We start from the raw sequence: 18,612 nt of genomic DNA on the forward strand, positions 1-18,612 counted from the left end.
CTTTTCTTTTTTTCCTTCCTTAAAAAGCAATAACAACAGAGGAACACACATTTGAAATGGTGTTCGTATATATAAAATCATCTCTCCGTCGCCCACTCTCCACCATTTATGCCGTGCAGAAATTACAGGCTGCTGTTAACTGCCACTTTTACAGTACTGTTGTGTCGGAGTGAAATAATTACACGGTATGAGGTGAATCCTGGACGGCCAAGGCATCGCACTCGCCTTGACAAAAGGAGGGAGAAATAAAAGAGAGAAGGCAAAAAGACACATCAGTGCGAGGCTACATTAAGAGAGAAATTGTCAAACTGCTGCTGCGGCGCTATTACAGCAGCGAGTGGAGTAATGAATGCAGTAGCAAGGTTCAATGGGAGCAGTAAAAATAGATGCTATTAGAGGGAGAGAGAGAAAGAGAGAGAGAGAAAGGGGAATACAGCGAAAGTGTGATTTTCTTAGGTGTGCTGACAGTTTGAGGCCAACAACAGCCGAGCAGAGCAGCAGCTGCTTCCCAGCGCATCAATACAGACCCAGCGCCGATCCTTCGGCCCTCATTAGGTCCAACATATGGAGGATTGGAGGTTTTTGTTGAGTCATGCTTTGCTACTTGGCTTGAAACGGCTGACGACTCATATTTGGAGCTCCCCCTCTTTCCTCTTACCTCTCTCCTCTTCCTCCCTCTGCTATTGTCTCCTCCTCCCTCTGATCTCTCTGGCCCCTGCTCCTTTCTTCACCTCCTCATTATCCACCTATCTTGTTCCCACTGTCTGCTCCAACACACCAGATATTCTCAGAGAGGTCGCTTCAAGTTCAAATTACCTTTTAGTATTCTCCATCAGACTCCATGTTGTGCTCTCTGACTCTCTGTCCCTCTCGGATGAAACGCAAAACTGAACTGTTGGGACTCTTTTGGGGGTCATTAGGCTCGCTGCGCCATGGCAACAGCAGCTGCTGCTGCTATAATTTGCAGGCAAATCTTTATTGCTCTGCAAACGCAGAACGAAAAAACGTCATTTGAACAACCCTGGGTTTGAATGATGATTTGAATCAACAGCCCACTAGTCAAAACGTCCACGTGCAGTGAATGTTACCGGGCTGAATGGCCTCAGAAGTGCTGCTCTGATGGTTTAACAGGAGCACTTTCTCAACAAGTGGTTCTCTTTTTGCTGCTTTTTTCCTGATTAATTGCCACGCTGTGTTTCAAATGACTGCGAGACCATTAGCCGAGTAGTGCCAGAGCGCTTTAGCTATTAGAATCTGTCCATTTTCAACAGTCACAAAGTAAAAATGTAATGGCACTAACATATTAAAGGGATGGTCCGAGCTTAATGAGGTACTTATCCATAGTGTAATACCTAAAGTACATGGAAGTCAGCATCCAATTAGGTTTTTTAAAGGGTGAGTTTGGACTCAGGGAAGAAGCACAATAACGAAAACAAACCTTGCAGAAAGCAGATGTTGGCGGTAAATCGCTGTCTGAATCAGTTAAAATGACAGTTTTTTTCAGTGGAGTCTGGTGGCTTTGGAGACAGCGATATGAGAGCTCAAGTTTTCTGCCAGACAGCATGGGTAATAACTTAAATATATCGCATACTTCAACTGATATGGATACTTTTAAGGTTGCCAACATATGTCTTGGTGCTGGCGCCGTCCTCAGCAGTACATCTCTTACTCCCACTGCTTCGCCAAAATAGGGGCGTGCCGACTGCCATGTACTGTAGATAAAACACTCATAAAACCTCATTTATTTAAAAAAAATGAGGTGATCAACAAAAGACACCTCACGTAGTCAACCTTGAGTTTGGGAAAGTCAAACTCTCTCACACTACTCATCTGTTACCTTGCACGTCATCATGTCGCTGACCCTCTGCTGCATCGACTGACCGGCTTTGGGTCTGACCAGCAGGTAGAGAGCCTTGACCTCGGGACATGACCTCAGCAGCTTCTCCACCAGCACTTTCCCCATGAAGCCCGTGGCTCCCGTGATCAGTACGTTCTTGCCGGCGTAGTATTCAGCGATGGATGCCATCCTGCTGCCTGCTGTGCCGCTGCAGATGTCAGTCAGCGTGGTGTGTCCGTCTGTCGCCTGTTCTCCCAACCCTGGCGAGGTCCCGGTCTTCTGACAGCTCCTGCAGAGAGAGGAGGAGGAGGAGGAGGAGGATGTGAGTGAGGGCTGGCAGCCACATACTTTAAATACTGTATCAGGAAGTGGTTTCTATTTGTGAACACATGAGTTTAAGTAATGAAGCGGTTCATAGAGAAGCCAAACCTGGGTTTTGCATGAATTTAAAGACCTTAAATTGCTGCAGTTCGATGTGTTTTGGGAGGAAAAACACATTCAAAACAGACGACCGGCGGCGTTATCTCTCTCTCTGACCTTCAGACTGCCAGGAGGAACATGCAACTACAATGCAAATCAGATGAATATTCATACAGGCGGATGGAGAGAGGGCAACGTTCAGGGGCAATTTGTCATGTGTGTGTGTGCAACTAAGTGTGTGTCCACAGGAAAAGGTTGTACTCCAGAGGAGAAGTGAAAGTTGTGGGCCGAGACCGCATTTTATTTTCACAATTAGCTGTCAGGAGGAATTAGCGATGGGCGTTTTTCACTATTCTTTAAGTTAAAAACATTCAGGACAGTCTGAATCTGTCTGGCCAGTCAAATTGTTGCATCGCTCTCTTCCTGAGTTGCTGCCGTCTTTCTAACATCTGTATGTACATCTGTAATATCCAAATATGATGTCTTGAAACAGCTCGTTTGTCTAGTCTGAAACCCCAAAATATTCCTTTTACTATCAAGGAAGAATAAAAACATTCAGCAAACATCCACTGCAGAGGAATCAAACCAGTGGATTTTAGGCTTTCTTGCTTAAAATGACTGTAAATGGTGTGTTGATCAACCAATCTGAAATTTGCTTGATCCATTTGCAATAAAATGTTCATTATCACCGTGGATACAAATAGAGAAACTGTCTATTTTAACAGCCCAAAGTAAACGGTTTTCAAACGTCTTGTTTAGTCCGAACATAAAAATTCCCCAAAGTATTACATTTAAAACGATATTCAACAGAGAAGAGCTGAAAATCCTCACTTCTGAGAGCCTGAGACGAGTGACTGCTGCTCATAAGTCAAATATTTGCTGGTTTCTGCTTCTCAGATTTACAGATTTTGCTGCTTTTCTTTGTCATTTGTCATAATAAATCATAATAAATTATGAATATTTGAGTTTTGAACTCGTGTTTGGACAAAAGAAGACATCTGAAGACGTCACTCTGGAAAACTGATGAGCATTTCAGTTTTTTTTACATTTTATAGATTAAACTAACACACACACACACACACACACACACACACACACACACACACACACACACACACACACACACACACACACACACACACACACACACACACACACACACACACACACACAGCTGTGACCTCATGGCTCTACGATATCTGCAACTCAATCAAACAACTCGAATCACGGCAGCTCAGGATTTACAACTGCAATCACAATATGTGACAATATTCTGCTGGATTATCTCCCACAAACACTTCAACCTTGTTCGGGTGACATTGCGCGACCTCACCAGCCATCCCTGCATATGCTTTTATTCCTGTGATCGCTCTATCGCGCTGCGAGGTCTTTAGTTTTCATGCGAGCGAGGGGAGTTTTCTGTGTGGACTCGAGGGTTACGCTGGCGTGGTGAGGTTTTGCACGGCGACAGCTCTGACTGGAGGCGCTGCTGGTTAGCCACAACATTTACACAACAATCTCAGCCCATTGAGCCGCGGTCAGAATGAAGAACACACTTGCTTTGCCCTGCGAAGACACACATTTACTCAAGATTAAGCGACCCAGAGTTGCCCTCCTCGTCATTCTTTCACTTATTTTTGACGTGTTCCTGGACGTCCGGCCGCCCTCATTCTATGGCAACTTAATTGGATCAATTGCGCTCTAATGGCGGCGGTGTAATGGACTGTGTCTGCTTATTTGGGCCAACTCAATACAATAAATCAGGAGCTGCGTCTGCTGTTTTAGCAGTGGCAGGCGGCCAGGTCCAACAGGGTCTGTGATTAGGACCGAGGCGCCGGATAGAGGCTGATGTGGCTTCTGATACTGGTCATTAGCTCTGGTCCTGACTCTGCTCCCAGTGTCAGGAACTGGTCACTTATTATCTTGAGGCAACAGTTGGCTCTTTAATGAGCAGATTTTTCTTCCTGTCGTCTGCTGCTGCTAAATTGGTACAAATTTGGGGCATTTGTATGTTGGAAAACACATGAAAAAACACCAAATTCTGAATATGTTAGAGACATTTGTCTGATCGTCTCCTTTTCAGTGTTGCTGTTGTCTCAGATTCACTTCAGTCCACTACAATCGAAATGTATTTCATCATCTCCCCGCAACTTTGGAGGGAGAGGTCGCCCCTTCGAGACAACAACGCTAAAGGAGGCACTTACAGGCACTCGAGGAAATGAGCGAGTGCATCGGGAAAGTTTACGGCCGCAGAAAAAAAAAAACCTCGTGGAGATGATGGATGTGGTACAAACACGAGCGCTAATAAAACTGTACCTCAAAGTGAGACAAGAATCTTTCCAATTAAATCTTAAAAGCAGTTCATCATCGCACTTATCGATGCCATTGCGCTGGTTACACCGCCGCCTGTAGCGGGGGATATCTAAATAAATCATAAAGGTATGATTTCAGATAGGTGGAGTGAACTGTGAACAAGCAAGCGACCACCTCGTTAAAAAGCACCGGTGTGGTTTTATGGGAGCAGCTCAGGTAATCTGTAACCATCTGGCTTCTTACCTACATGAACAGAACATGATGATCGTGGACTCTTTGTTTTTTACGAGACGAGACTTTGCCCCTTTTTTTTTCTCTTTGGACAATAACTGACAGCAATCTGAGCCGTCATGTGACTTCAGCTGTGTTTTCTGTGTGATGACAGCTTTCTGTCTCTGGTTGAGCATCACTCACCAACTGGCCTGTAGAGAGAAACAGGGGGCTGATTGGATGCCTGCTTGTGAAATGTTTGCATCTGGCAGCATTAGCACTCCGTTTAGCCAAGATAGATGCTCGATCAGCACTTTTTTTTTTTTAGTGATTCACTCGAGCTGTGATTTGTACTGGAGATGAGTTTTTTTCTTGTCCTCCCCCCTCCTCCCTCCTCCCTCCTCCTCCTCCTCCCCTCTCCTGCTTATTTCATCCTCTCTCCTGGGCTGCAGATTCCCGGCATGTCTGCCCAAAGACTGAAGACGGAAACCAAATCCTCCTGAGCCAAACGTGGCCCAGATAACAAAACAATCTTGTATTTACTTGCTTTCCTTCCATTCTGCCTTCTGTGCGTGCGATATTGAATTACACTCACACACACACACACAAAAAGGAGAGAGTGTGTGTGTGTGTATGTGTTTGTATTTGATTCATTCTTCCACTTGTTTGCGGTGGAAAAGAGGCATCACAGAAACTAAACCCAGGCTTTCTAGCAATGGAGCCGAGCTGAGGTCGAGATCTAGAATTCACAGAGAAGTAATATCTGCAAATGTTTTATACTGTATGCACAGACACTAAACAACGGGTCAGACAAGGTTTACTCCTCCGAGGCCTCTGACATTCCAGCTTTGTGCTTCAACGGAGATTCCCTGTGGACACAAGGACAAGGGCAGAGGGGCTGAAAGTCACTACGGATTAACGCCTGACAATGGAAATGTTCCTGCAGCTGGAAAAGTGCTGGGACGGACGCACACATCCCAGATTCAAGGCACACCACACACACACACACACATATACACACACACACACATATATATACACACACACACACACACACACACACACACACACACATCTGCATTCTTCTTAGGTTAGACAGCCCCACCTCCGTCCTCTCCCTCCCCATGCCCGGTGATGACAAGCCAACATGGAGGCAGAAGCTACACTCACTTTCTCTTTCTTTGTATAGAATTCCATCAAGGATAGAAAGAAATGTGGCCGCAGGTGAACATTAATGTTGTTATAGATTATTTTCACAATAATAAAATGTAAAAAAAAGTGAAGATGGTTCATCACAGTGTCTTAAAAAAGGGGAAAAAAAATGGGAGGATTTGTCCAAAAAGACGCCAAAATGACTGAATCATCTTTGAAACGTTACTAACTTGAGTATTTAAAGTGGCTGTTATGATCTAAATAAGAACATATCGACCAAAATAATGGCAGCCTGTTCACAACACAGATAACTTTAGAGCTGCAGTGATTTATTGATTAGTTGTCAACTACAGTAAATGAAGCAGCAACCGTTCTGCTACTTGAATAATTGGTCTGATGTGAGTTCTGATAGTTAAACGTGAACATGTTCCGGCTTCTTCACTCCTCTGTGACAGTGAGCTGAATGTCTTCAGGGTTGTGGACAGAACAACACATGTGAGGATGTTATACACCAAACAATTAATTGATTAATCAAGAAAATAATCGACAGATGAAGAGATGATTGGAAGCTGCAGCCCGACACAACTTCACAGACTTCTCACAAATTGACGCTTTTTTTCTCTCACCGTTCAGAAGAGACGAAGAAGACTCAGAGACACGATGGCTTACGCTGAGACAGTTTATAAAAACAAGATCTCGGAGGAGCGAATAAAAGCACGTCTGTCTGCAGAGAGTGATGCCGTGGTAATCCTGACAAGTCCTCCCAAATGCCCAAATTATATCTTACAGCTTGAGGAAGCATCCCTCCTATTCATGGTTATCTGTTTAACAACACGGCGCGGGAGGTGATGCAGAGTCTCTCCCCTGCAGCCGGAGGACTGGAGGGTAAAATAGGTCAGAGACACTTAGTCTGCTAACACAGATAGATCGAAGGCCTCCTTACGAGTTCTACGCAAACACTCAGCTTTGCCTTGGCTTGGTTCATCAGACATCTGCTCTATAGTCATATCTACATTAGCTTTGAATATCTAGGCTGCAGAGACCATGAGATATAAAGAGGAACCTTCACTATCCTTATCCAGACTTTAACTTCTGTACAGGATACGTATGACCTCCTATCGTATGAGGACAGAATGACCTCATATGACAAACATGAAGGGGACAGTCGTTTAAAAAAAGGTCTCAAGATAAAAGATTTGGGATAAACACTATATTTAATGCAACAGAAGTCTTATAATTCCTGAACTCCGTCCTGATCCACCTCGTCAGTCACACTAACAGTTAAGAGACAAGCGGAATAAAGCTCATACGGCGTCCGTCTGTCAGCATTAACCTTGTTGTGTTGATGCTGATGAATGAGACAGCAGCCTTTTGAGAGTCTGCGCGTTGAAAGGAAAAGTACTGGGCAGCAAGGACGAGCACCAAAACCTTCAGGGACCAGCTTCTCAGGTTATGATGCCATCTTGACAAAGTAGCACGTCATGTTCAAAGTCAATCAGGGTCATGTCGAGACATAAAAGTTTGAAGACGCTCGGGGGGGCGTAAGAACGCAGCTCGTCTGCAGAGATTTACTGTTGTTTGCGGATAACGCTGCTGCACTCTGGCCTTGTTTCATGCATCCTTTTCTTCTGACTGAGGGGTTTTCTGTGTTTTTTTTTCCCCCCCTCAAAGCTCCTCTCCCCGGGAGGTCCGCGCTGTATGTCGGAGGCGGGTTGTTTTAAAGCCGAGCTTCTGCAGTCCTTCTGCTGCCTCCGGCCTTTTCCTCACACAAACCTTCTATTAGTGGGTCAGCTGAGTGCTGCTGGAGACACCGGCTCCACAGCTGCACGCTGGCAAAGACCATTATAAAACGGACAAAAGCCGACAGAGGCGAGAGCGTAAGGAGGGAGGGATGGATGGAGGGAGGGAGTGTGGGAAAAATAGAAAGTGCAAAACGCAGCCAATAATTAAAGCAGCATTAGTCAAGTTGAATGCCAGTGCTGGGCAACACACAGGAGAAGTCAGCCCCTTTCATTGAATAACACAGTGCCAACATTGTAAGAAAAACACAAACCCTGAAAAGCTGAGCTAAGTTTACAACCACTGCAGGCAGTCGAGTTAACATCCCTCTGCCAACATGGACACTTCTGAAAAGACGAGGTCCAACTTGTAATTTTTAAAGCCAGGAGATGGGACTGTTTCAGGGGCCAAACAAGTCTCATCTCATCCAGGATCCAAGACTCCCAGGATTTTAAACCCACCGCACACACACACACACACACCGTGTCGACACGGCGGCAGCAGCGTCACAGCTCGGTCTAACACAGGATGTGTTCAGGCACAGTTTGAATTGTAGGTCACCCTGGATTTGGCAGTGCTCAAAGCCAAACACACTGTACCTAGACACATGAAATGGGGGAATATAGAGCTGAAAAAAATCTACAAAGCAGTGACGCTGCCTTTGTAGACAGCTGGACTGACTGAACTAAGTGCAGGTTGGTTGAAAAAAAAAAATGCAGCTGAAATGCTTCCTGTGTACGGTCAGCATGTCCTGCATGTACAATTAAGGACATCACCCGTCCACAGCGCGCCGTAACCAGCGAAGAAGGCATGACGATCTTGCTCCACAAACAATGGTGTTCGAGGTTTTGACCATGTTTAAAAGCATTTTCTGGTTCTTGTCTCTGTGACAATCTCAAGTAGAGAGGAAATGAGTCCCGGTCTCTCTTTACCCGGAGGGAGAGGATGAGGCTGGACGAGTGACCGGCTCATGAGATTAGATTAATAAAATGTATTAGCTCCTGGAAAAAATATTGTGCTGAAAAAAGTGAGTACTTGTCACACTGATGGTTAGCTCACTGTGCTCCCCTTAGTTACTTTTCCCACTGCTATCTGTTTTAGCATGAATGTAGCATTTAGAGTGATTACAGAGGCAGATTTAATATCAAATTCTCTAATGAGTTTTGAAACAATCCACACTTGATTTCAGATGAAGGTTGACAAACGTAGCTTCTCAATTATAGCCAGCAAATGTTGATGTTGTCTACTGTTAGAAAGCAGTTAGCTAATGGAGCTAACGTAGCTTCATTAGCTGGTTACAACAAATATTGTTAGTTAAGTTTCCGGCCAAATTTAAAAACACAAAACAGAATTATCGACTAAAAGATGTTAAATATCCACTTGATGGCTAACGTTATATACTGCTACGTGACGTCATAGCTTAACAAGCTAATGGCTGCAGCTTAGATAAGAGATATTTAAAACAGGATGAGGGCAAAACAAACTGTTTTGTTGAACGTAATTATATCAGTAATGTTAGCCGAAATTTTGTGAGTGTAAACTTAATGAAATCCAAGAAAAAGAGAATAGAATAAAGCCTCTTATGTTAGCCTTAACTCTGTTAGCATCAGCCTCCACAGTGGGGAAACACCACACAGTGGCTATACTAATTGTGAATAGGCCTTTAATGAACATAACCACAAATTAACTAAATCTAACCAATAACTCTGGGTTAGCTTACGACCGTAAGTGGTGAGCTAGTTAGCTGAACATGCTAGCAAATGCAGATTTGAGCGATGAGAAACACACATGTTTCATTTCTAGCGTTACAGAGGAAAAGATTTTCAAAGGATGAGGACAAACTAGCTCCTTATTGAGCACAACTGCATCTCTGACTGTAGTTTCTTGAGTATATACTTCCAGCAAAACCCAAAAAAGAACAGAATATAGCTGCTCGGTTAACTCGGTTAGCATCGCCATGGTAAGGCAATTAGCCCAACATGCTAGCAGTTGCAGTTGAGAGCAGATAAAAAAAAAGCTGTTAAATGTATTTTTTAAAACATTTGTTTTGAAGTTTTAGTTTTTGAAAGGCATAACAAAGAGACCACCCTGCCTCAAAACTCATTAAATACTGCATCTCTCTCTCTCACTCTCACCCGGTGGTTCAACATGTAGAGAAATCCAACGCTCGACGAGGCTGCCTGAGTTTAGGGTGAGCAACATCCGTCAAACAATCAACGCGGCACTCTTCAAAAGAAAAGGTTAAGGCAACTTCTGCATTCAGGTCATGTCGCTGCATCACTATTAAACATTTCCAGCATCCTCCATCTTGACTCCCTCCACTTCAGTATATGAGGTTGTGACATTGGCCCTTACACAAACCCACATAATTGAACAGCACTTTTACACACAGCGCTCTTCATCCAAGATTGCATTACTGCACAAAAAACCCGCAGGTCCTCTCCTCCACTTCATTTTTTTCCCGAAGCAGCTAAAGGCTAATCTAATTAGAATTAATTATATTAGCCATGGGCTTCAAGGATTTAAGCAGTGTCTCTTTAATTTAATCTTTTTCTTTTTTTTTTTTATAAACCAAGAACCAGTTTCCAATCTACACATGAAGGTCGTTGCTCACGATCAGATATCTGGCCACCGGAGATTGAGTGTGTGTGTGTGTGTGTGAGCTTATGTTTCTGTGTTCGCGTCCACGTGCATCAGAGCATTGTGTCCGCGTCGTGTCTGATCGCAGAGGGATTCTGTAATTACACCAGCCGTCTCTGAGTGACAGAGCCTCTGGGTGCTGCGGTGTCAGTTAACGCCTGGCTCAGACCCAGACTGGCAATCGTACTCCGAGAGCGGCGGCCGGGCCAACAGGTCATGAACTCGCGCTGTGCTGATGGTGGTGCGGATCCCACGCACCTCTCTCAAGTAACGCGTCCACATCTCTCTCAATAATTAGGGGTCAAGTAGCCTGTAATTTTGTCTGTTATGTATGAGATTCTGAACCTAGAGAATAAACACTTCATCTTAACTAAAAACAACACTTAAATGTTATGTTGTCTCTATGGCACTCTGCAAATGTAGTGTGTGTGAGAACGATGGCACTATTCGGCCCTTATAAGCTCCAGTAGACAACATTCAGTTGACAGTGGAGCCTGCCAATGACAAAAACCGCTGTGATTGAGACGAGAATTTGGAAAAAGAAGGTGAAGCTCCTCGAGCCTGTCGCTGTAGGATCATAACCCCGACCCTGTCTGCTAGTTATCGACCGTGGATGTTGCTGCCAAGTATAAAATCCTAAAATGGGTCACCAAATATACCTAAACGGCCGTTTATATATCTGTGTTAACCACCGTGGTGTAACATATGTGTGGGAAACACCAAAGCTACTTGGAAGTTTGCTTTAGTCTTTGTCGTGTGCAGCTTTTTGGACGAGACACAGGCGACACGAGGCAACGCAACAGTCAGCCTCCGTCGCCATTCGCTCCTTGATGTTGGTTTGTCGCGTCTGGGCCCTTAAATGTTCTTTTCCCACTTTGGAAAAACCCCATAAAATAACACACAACCTGCATTTATATAGTGTATACAAAACAGATACATCAAAAGCTGCTGCTGTGTAAGTCTAAAAAATCCAGCATCATCAGGCTGCAGCATGCACACTCGCTCTTGTTGAAAGAAAACCCCCAGAATGCAATGCTTTTCCTGTACTAGATGAGTAAATTTCCACTATGCAACACCACGCCTGTTAGCAGTGGTTGCAAAAAGGATGATTCATCAGCCAAATATCTCACAATCTCAATTCACTTTTGACTACTGAGCATTGAACAGTTAGGAATAATGAGTGCGGGAGAGTTTGAGGACACAGCCTCTGATTTGTTTCATCTTCACCCAGCGTGCACTAAAGAGCTGTGTGCTTTCCAATTTTTTAGGGAAATGACAAAAAAAATAATAATACCCACAGCTGCAGAGAGCTGGTCTTTTTATGATTCACTTGAGGCAGCCGGGCCGACAAAAAGGCCCGTCGCTATCTGCAGCCTGACGAGCTCACATACGTAGACGATGATGGGAACGCGGCTCCATTCACGTCCTTATCAGAGAAACAGAAAAAAAAAGAGAGAGAGAGAGAGAGACTGGGTCACAGGCCACAGCTGCCCCGTCACTTATCTTAGCAGGCTCATTTTCCTAATGTGGGAAGAGGCAGACGCAGGATATCTGGGCGGCTCGGCAGGCAGCTCCTCCAAGCTGCATGCACTGATCCATTGAACGCATTATAGGTTATTAATTCCAAACAGACTATTATGTTTATTTCCTCGTGTCTACTTTTGGGATTTGTTTCGTCATTTTGGTCTCAGATGGACAGAAGCCTTAAATATGATTTGCATTGATAAGTTTCCTGGAAAGATCTTTGTACTTTGGCACTGATTAAATTGAAAATGGAACATTTTCTTGAGATAACACTCATTAATACATTTATAATTGGAAATCCAATTCTCATTTCTATTCTAAATCTATCTTTAGACTATAAACTTGCTCGTAGACGCATTTCACACTTTTGCGTGGTGAACTGATCTGATTAAAGACTCTTGTTTGCACAGGCAATTAGTTGGAATTAATTGGAAGCACACCAATTGATTTCCACTTCCCTTTAATTAGAACCAAATTACACTTCTAGGAATCTTGCTGGGACACAATGAACCCTGAAAATAAAGTGTTACCTTTTGATATTCTCATGTGTACTGATTTACATGCCCCTGTCATGATATATTCATGATACGTATTATATTATATTATTTTTTCACCTGCTTCTGTTAGTTGTCGGCACGATTACACAAAAAACTACTGAACAGATTTCCTCGACACTTGGATGGAGGATGAGTCTCGAAAAATGTCCTTGAAAGAAAAACTGCATTTAAACTGAACTAAATAATCATCTAACAATCTATTATTGGAAACTTTGCTTCATATTATTGCTGAACTAACTAACTCTACGCTTGCTTGTAGACAGCTTTCAAATTACTTCATGGTTAAGATGATCTAATTAAAGACTCGCTCGCTCTGGCAGTTAGTTAGAATGAGTTTATTGGAAGCACAACAATCGATTTCCACTTAACTTGAATTAGTAACAAATTGAATTTCAAGGAAAGTCTCTGGGAAACGTCATCACAATATGAGCAGTTACAGACGCGGCTGTTAGTCCGCTTGACTTAACTTTGTATAAGATATCGTTTGGTTTTGTAACTTTAGTCATTTCATTAAAAAACTATATTATGAGTTAATTAATGTCAATAATTTGTTAGATTTGGTTTACTGGCATGCTCTAATGTCAAGTCTGATGTGTGAGTCGACCCTTTTTACACCTCAGAATAGAATTTCCAGTCATATGAATCAAAAATTACGGCAAACCAGCAGGGACAATAAGGTGGAATGTAAGTTTATGTGTGAAATCTCTCGACAGCACAAAACTACACTTAAAACAAAAGTTTGAACTAATGCTTCAAAGACTTTTGATCCATTTAACACTCTGATGGGTCAATTACATGCATTTTAAATAGATTTACCATGCCAGCATATACACACGCACCACGCATCACCCATCAGGTTGAGCGACTGCATAATATTGGAGGACGACTTCCTCTTAACCTGAGAGTTTCACATGTAGCAGTCGCATTTATATGCATGAATGTAAAACCGAAGCCTCGACAGCTTTGATGTATTGGAGCGATACTCCATCTCGTACTCAATGACTTGTCCGTGCCTTTGAACAACAATCAGCTCGCTTGCATGGAAGCCAATATGTGTGACCGAGTCATTTAATCAAGTATCCGGTGCGGAGTAAGAGTAATGTACTACTTTATACACACACACACGCACACACAGCTGCCAGCCAGGTTTATAATTAATGACAAAGGATCTCTGGCATCAATTGGTGAGTATCTCCTCCATCCATCCATCCATCCATCCATCCATCCATCCAGTATGCAAATTAGAGGCGAGGTGGAAAACACAACCACGGACACGAGAGGCATGAACATCCACAGATTATTTTAGATTTACGCTCCCAGTGAACAGATTAGGACGGAGTCATGCGACGGGATCCAAACTCTATACCATCGTAATCTTTTTATCGTCCGGTGAGTGTGACCCAAAAATAAAAAAAAAATCACACGAGCGGCTCGTTGCAGGAGAGTTGTGATAGTTGTCGGAAGCGCACATCGAGATGAACGACCTTTTAAAACAAGCAAACACAGCAGAGTGGTTGTTGCCAGTTTCTGTGAATGGAAGACGAGTAAATCTGGGCCAGAAGGACGGGGATGTTGTTGATGTAGGAGTGTGTGTGTGTGTGTGTGTTTGTGTGTTTCAGGGAAAAGAGGATGCAATCAGCTTTGGCTGTCTGCTGGTACAAGGCTCGGCAGAGAGATTAAAAGAAAAGGCTGCTCTCTTCCTGGGATCGCAGCGAGGATGAGGTCCACTTAGAGCTGTACTTTGCTTCCAGGGTGACCCAAGTGGTCCAAAACTGTTCATCTTTTTATTTGGTCGACGTGCTGCCTTTCAAGATTTAAGGCGCTTTTAGGCTTAATTTGAACAGGTGGTAAACACACACTCTGGAATTAGTAATAAGGGGATGACCACACGAGTCTCATTACTGTAGTAAGTTTCTAATAATGCTGTGACTACAAATTATATTCATCATCATTCATCAGTCCAACAATGTTTCTATTAACATTGAGGCTTTCAAATTTCACAAAATAATGAACCCACAGCCAAAGTTCAAGGCTTGTTTTGCTCGACGAACAATCTAAAACCCAAAGATATTCAATTTAAAAGAATACAAAAACCAACAAAATCATCAAATCTGCTCATTTGAGGAGCTAAAATTTGACTTAAATAATTAACAGGTTATCGAAAACTGTCAGCAATTACTGTAGTTTGCTGTTGTTCGATCGCCTAATCATTTTAGCGCTGTTGATTAATTAAAAGGTTTAATCCATAAAGCTTTCGTGGAATCTTCATTCTGGAAGATGATATAAAGACGGAGAAAAGAAGCTAAATTTCCCATTTGAGAGGCTGAAAACCGTCAGATATGTTGTATTACTCTTGATGAATCACTTAAAGATGCAAAATGTAAGAATTTTTGCTTAAAACATTTGAAAATATACGATGACAGGTAAAGCCCAGAGTGACAAACACCTGGAGAGTTCATCTCATCTGTACAAAGCAGTTTAGTGTCTTTCAGGTCGTTGTTTTGGTTCTACATCCCGCAATCTCAATATTTTGGATCACTCTCACAACTCTCGCCAAACGTGTGTCTAGCTTCAGCTCTGATTAATTGACTGCACTCAGTTAGCAACTAGCTGGAGAACACAGCGGAGCATTTAGCAGCTAAAGAGCCAGATGGATGGTGGAGACCAAATCTTAGCTCAAAGTGAGAGAATATTGGACTCTAACGTGACAAGTGGCCAGAAACATGACTCCCAAATAAAAGCTAATGTTGCTGCATGTCTGCTTGATGTGTAAATAAGCGACTCTTTGCTGACATAACTTTTCATAATGATGTTAATCTTGTGTTGAGTATCAAAACCAAGAGCATAATGTAATGCAATGGCTTTGATGTGTACGGTAAATACACAGGGAGAATAAAAGGCCACAAAGTCAATAACAGCTTGCTTCAGGCTTTATTAACTACCAGATAAACCAGGATTTACTGTCTTTGATCCACCTGGTTTCTTTCTTTAACGACTGCTTGGTTCACTTCAAAGCAGCGCTGGGAGTTTCTGCCTTCATCTGCTCCACACTGGACCGATACTGTGATGCATTGTGTTGCCTGTGTGGAGGATGCGATCACAATGAGCTTTGTTGGACTAATCAGTGGGCGAGTGAGAGGAAACACCATGCGAGACGATTACGCTAAGGTCTCGGGGAAAGAAAGAGACTGTAAAGTATATGGAGGGGGATATGCATTGACTTGGCTGCCGACCATATTGTCCGTGCATGGAAGGGCCGGGCGTTCGTCCAAGATGTCCCAGACACGGACGGCGATTTTGGGCCACCCTGCCACAGACGTCTCTGATGGGCTCCGAGATGTACATCACTTCAATTAGCCCCAGAGGCTTCTTCCTTTTAATCCCCCCCAAAAAACAAGCCCTCCAGTTGAGAAATAGGACATATAGCATTTGGAGAGAAAGGTAAACTTTTCCCTCTTAAAGCAACAAAACATCAGGATCACCTCAGGATCCAGCTGTAGCCTCGTGTGATGGAGAAATGCTGTTCGTGTCGGGGAGGATGCACTTGTTTGACAAACAGTCGGAGTTCCGACTTCCCGACAGCGCAGAACGAGGAACTTTGTGTTCCGGTGATTCAACTCTTGGTGTTTTATTTACTGAGAGTCCACTATAGATCCTGCCACATGTCCAACCATAACAAGGAGACTGTGATAACATGTCACGTCTCTATTTACATGAGTTATGTAGTAAATAACTGAGGGACATTTTTTGCTGCTTCAATCTTTCAGTTTTACTTTTAAACAGCCATCAGAAGCGGGTACATGTGACACAATCACAGCTGGTGAATACCGGGCATGTTTCTCCCGATGACGATTTTAAAGTAAAACTGAAAGCACGACAAGCACATTAAGTGCTGGAGAGGTTATGATTTATGTCAAACAGCGAGCAAAGAGTTGTTTAGGAGAGCAAATAGAGGTTTGGCGTCTGTAAACGAGCCTGATCAGGACTCTGCTTTTCCATCCCGGGCGGTGGATTACTCAACTTCTCCTCATATTCAGTCAACCCACATGTTTTTGAGATTCTTTGGACTTGTGTGAACACAAATCACAGTGCTGAGGCCACACCCTCTGGATTCATCTGTGTGCCGAGTTGCTTACACTTCTTGTAAATGTGTAATCTTGGAACACCACGCACCACCTGCACCATCATGTTTCTCGGGAAGCAACAACGCCCCTGACAACAGATCAGCGTAATCCAGGAAGGTGATGTTGCAACAATCGCCCGCTTACTTCACTTTTTGCAAAGAACGTTCACTTACTTTCACTGAAGCTTTCTACACACAACGAAGTTTGTAATCACCTGAGGCTGAATCTTTATTTCAAACGCATTTTAGACTTCCCTTTTCTCTCCTTTTCCTAAAACACTTTGTAATAATTTTTGCAAAGTGCTCTGTTATTATGAATTGAACCGGCGATGATCTACAGACCTCGTAAGATGTCTTAGTGGGGTTGTTCAGACAGAAAGCCTAATCCATGTAGAGATCATTGGCTCCATTAATCAACACTCGGGGTGACTCACTGCGAGGAAAAGCGCCTGTAAATCCTCTCCATTACCCTCCCGTGACATGCTGTTAAAAGAGCATCCATGTCACACGGGGGTCGATGTCATACGACCGACTGGAATATCCCCGCGTGGTTATTAACAGCCAGCAGGCCCCGCGGGAGCCGCAAGATGGAGAGAGCGCTGCAAGGTGACCGACGCTAATTTACAACATGTGCTCGAGCATTCAAATTAAACAGGACCACAGATTCTGAACACTCAAACCCATTAACTACAAATAATATTTACATAACATTTCATAGGTTTCCAAGAAGAAAATGACGAGCAGGGTTTTAAACTGGGTTTTACATTAACAACATACGTTCTTCTACATACTAAATATTCATCATTATTATTCCACTGGTTTTTTGCAACATCCACATTTTTTTAAATGTAGAAAGAACATTTTCACATTATTCATACTTTTTCCACGCAACTACTGTTTTAATCTTCATGCAATTTTCAGCCCATCACAGATTTTTACATGAATCAGAGCGGCGAGGAGCTGTAAACGCTCCTTAATAATCTCTCTTAAACTTGCTCGTACGCCCACAAATTTCACTCTATATTCCTCCTCACAGGACAATCCTGACGTTGATCTACACACTCCCTCCCTCCAACAGCCCTGGCCCCTTTTTTCTCACGCTCATTTTCCCCTCAACATCCACAGCATTCGCACCAAATGCTGATTCAAGTCGATGTGGATCCTCCCATAAAACACCCAAATATTCTGTTTACTGTTCACTTCACGAGGCTTTCCATTGTTTTTTTTCCACTTGACTTGCATCTGGTTTGACCGGCGTGACTCCAAGGTAAACACAGAACCACCCTGCGGTTAGAAAAACAATGCAGGAGGTACGATGTGGATCGACCGATCCTTCCGCTCCATCACATGACAGAAAATATGAAAACATCTCGAGTCGTTCGTCAAGCTGCCTCACATTGTTGGTGGAAAAGCAATCACATGTCGGATGGTCAAAACCACAGCTGTTAAATTTACGCAGTGCGTTGGTTTACGACCAAATAACTGACAACACATTGATGTTCCTATGAGTGTCAGATGAACTTTCGGGTTTGGTGTCATTGGCACATGCTAGCATGCTAACAAGCTAAAGGCAGAGGGATAACAACAGCATATTTGTAAGTACGTTAGCATGTTAGCATAATGTTCTGACTGCACTTCTAGATCAGAAAATGTTGATCCATCAACATTTTCCTTTATCTAGTTGTACTTCCTCTATGGTACGTAAACCACAGAGTGAGTGAATTATGGTCACAAGCATCTAAAGTGTTGTCCTGAGAGAGGGAATCGATCCTAAAGACTTCTTAAAGTACGTCATCAAATGTCCAAAACCAGGCGCATGAATCATCCATCATAGTTCAACCAATGATAACATCTACGGCTGAAAGATAAGGTGGCCGTGCACAGTGCAGCTTCCTCTCCTCCCTCGTCCACTCGCGCTGACTGGCAGCGTCGACGGTACAAAAGAGAGTTACATCCCTGCAGTGGTGGTTTATCTGCTGACTGCTGAAGAGGCGGCACGCTGCAATCCCCCCCCCCCGAAACCTCTACATCACAGCCGTTCTTAAACTGCCCGAAAC

At 43.4% G+C, this 18,612-nt stretch overlaps 2 protein-coding genes across 2 annotated transcripts in view; both read right to left on the bottom strand.

Moving 5' to 3' along the window:
• LOC115595659 (fatty acyl-CoA reductase 1) overlaps positions 1–2,056 on the bottom strand; it is a 36,907-nt gene extending 34,851 nt beyond the window's left edge. The window contains exon 1 of the mRNA XM_030440395.1: positions 1,838–2,056. Coding sequence (XP_030296255.1) covers positions 1,838–2,026 — 189 coding nt within the window. The 5' untranslated portion in view covers positions 2,027–2,056. The remainder of the gene's footprint in view (positions 1–1,837) is intronic.
• The window catches only part of magi2a (membrane associated guanylate kinase, WW and PDZ domain containing 2a), a 257,725-nt gene continuing 241,111 nt past the window's right edge, over positions 1,999–18,612 (bottom strand). The window contains exon 22 of the mRNA XM_030440388.1: positions 1,999–2,126. Within this exon, the coding sequence (XP_030296248.1) occupies positions 2,059–2,126 (68 nt within the window). The 3' untranslated portion in view covers positions 1,999–2,058. The remainder of the gene's footprint in view (positions 2,127–18,612) is intronic.

The sequence above is a fragment of the Sparus aurata genome, chromosome 14, assembly GCF_900880675.1.
Source record: "Sparus aurata chromosome 14, fSpaAur1.1, whole genome shotgun sequence".
NCBI classification, from domain to species: domain Eukaryota; kingdom Metazoa; phylum Chordata; class Actinopteri; order Spariformes; family Sparidae; genus Sparus; species Sparus aurata.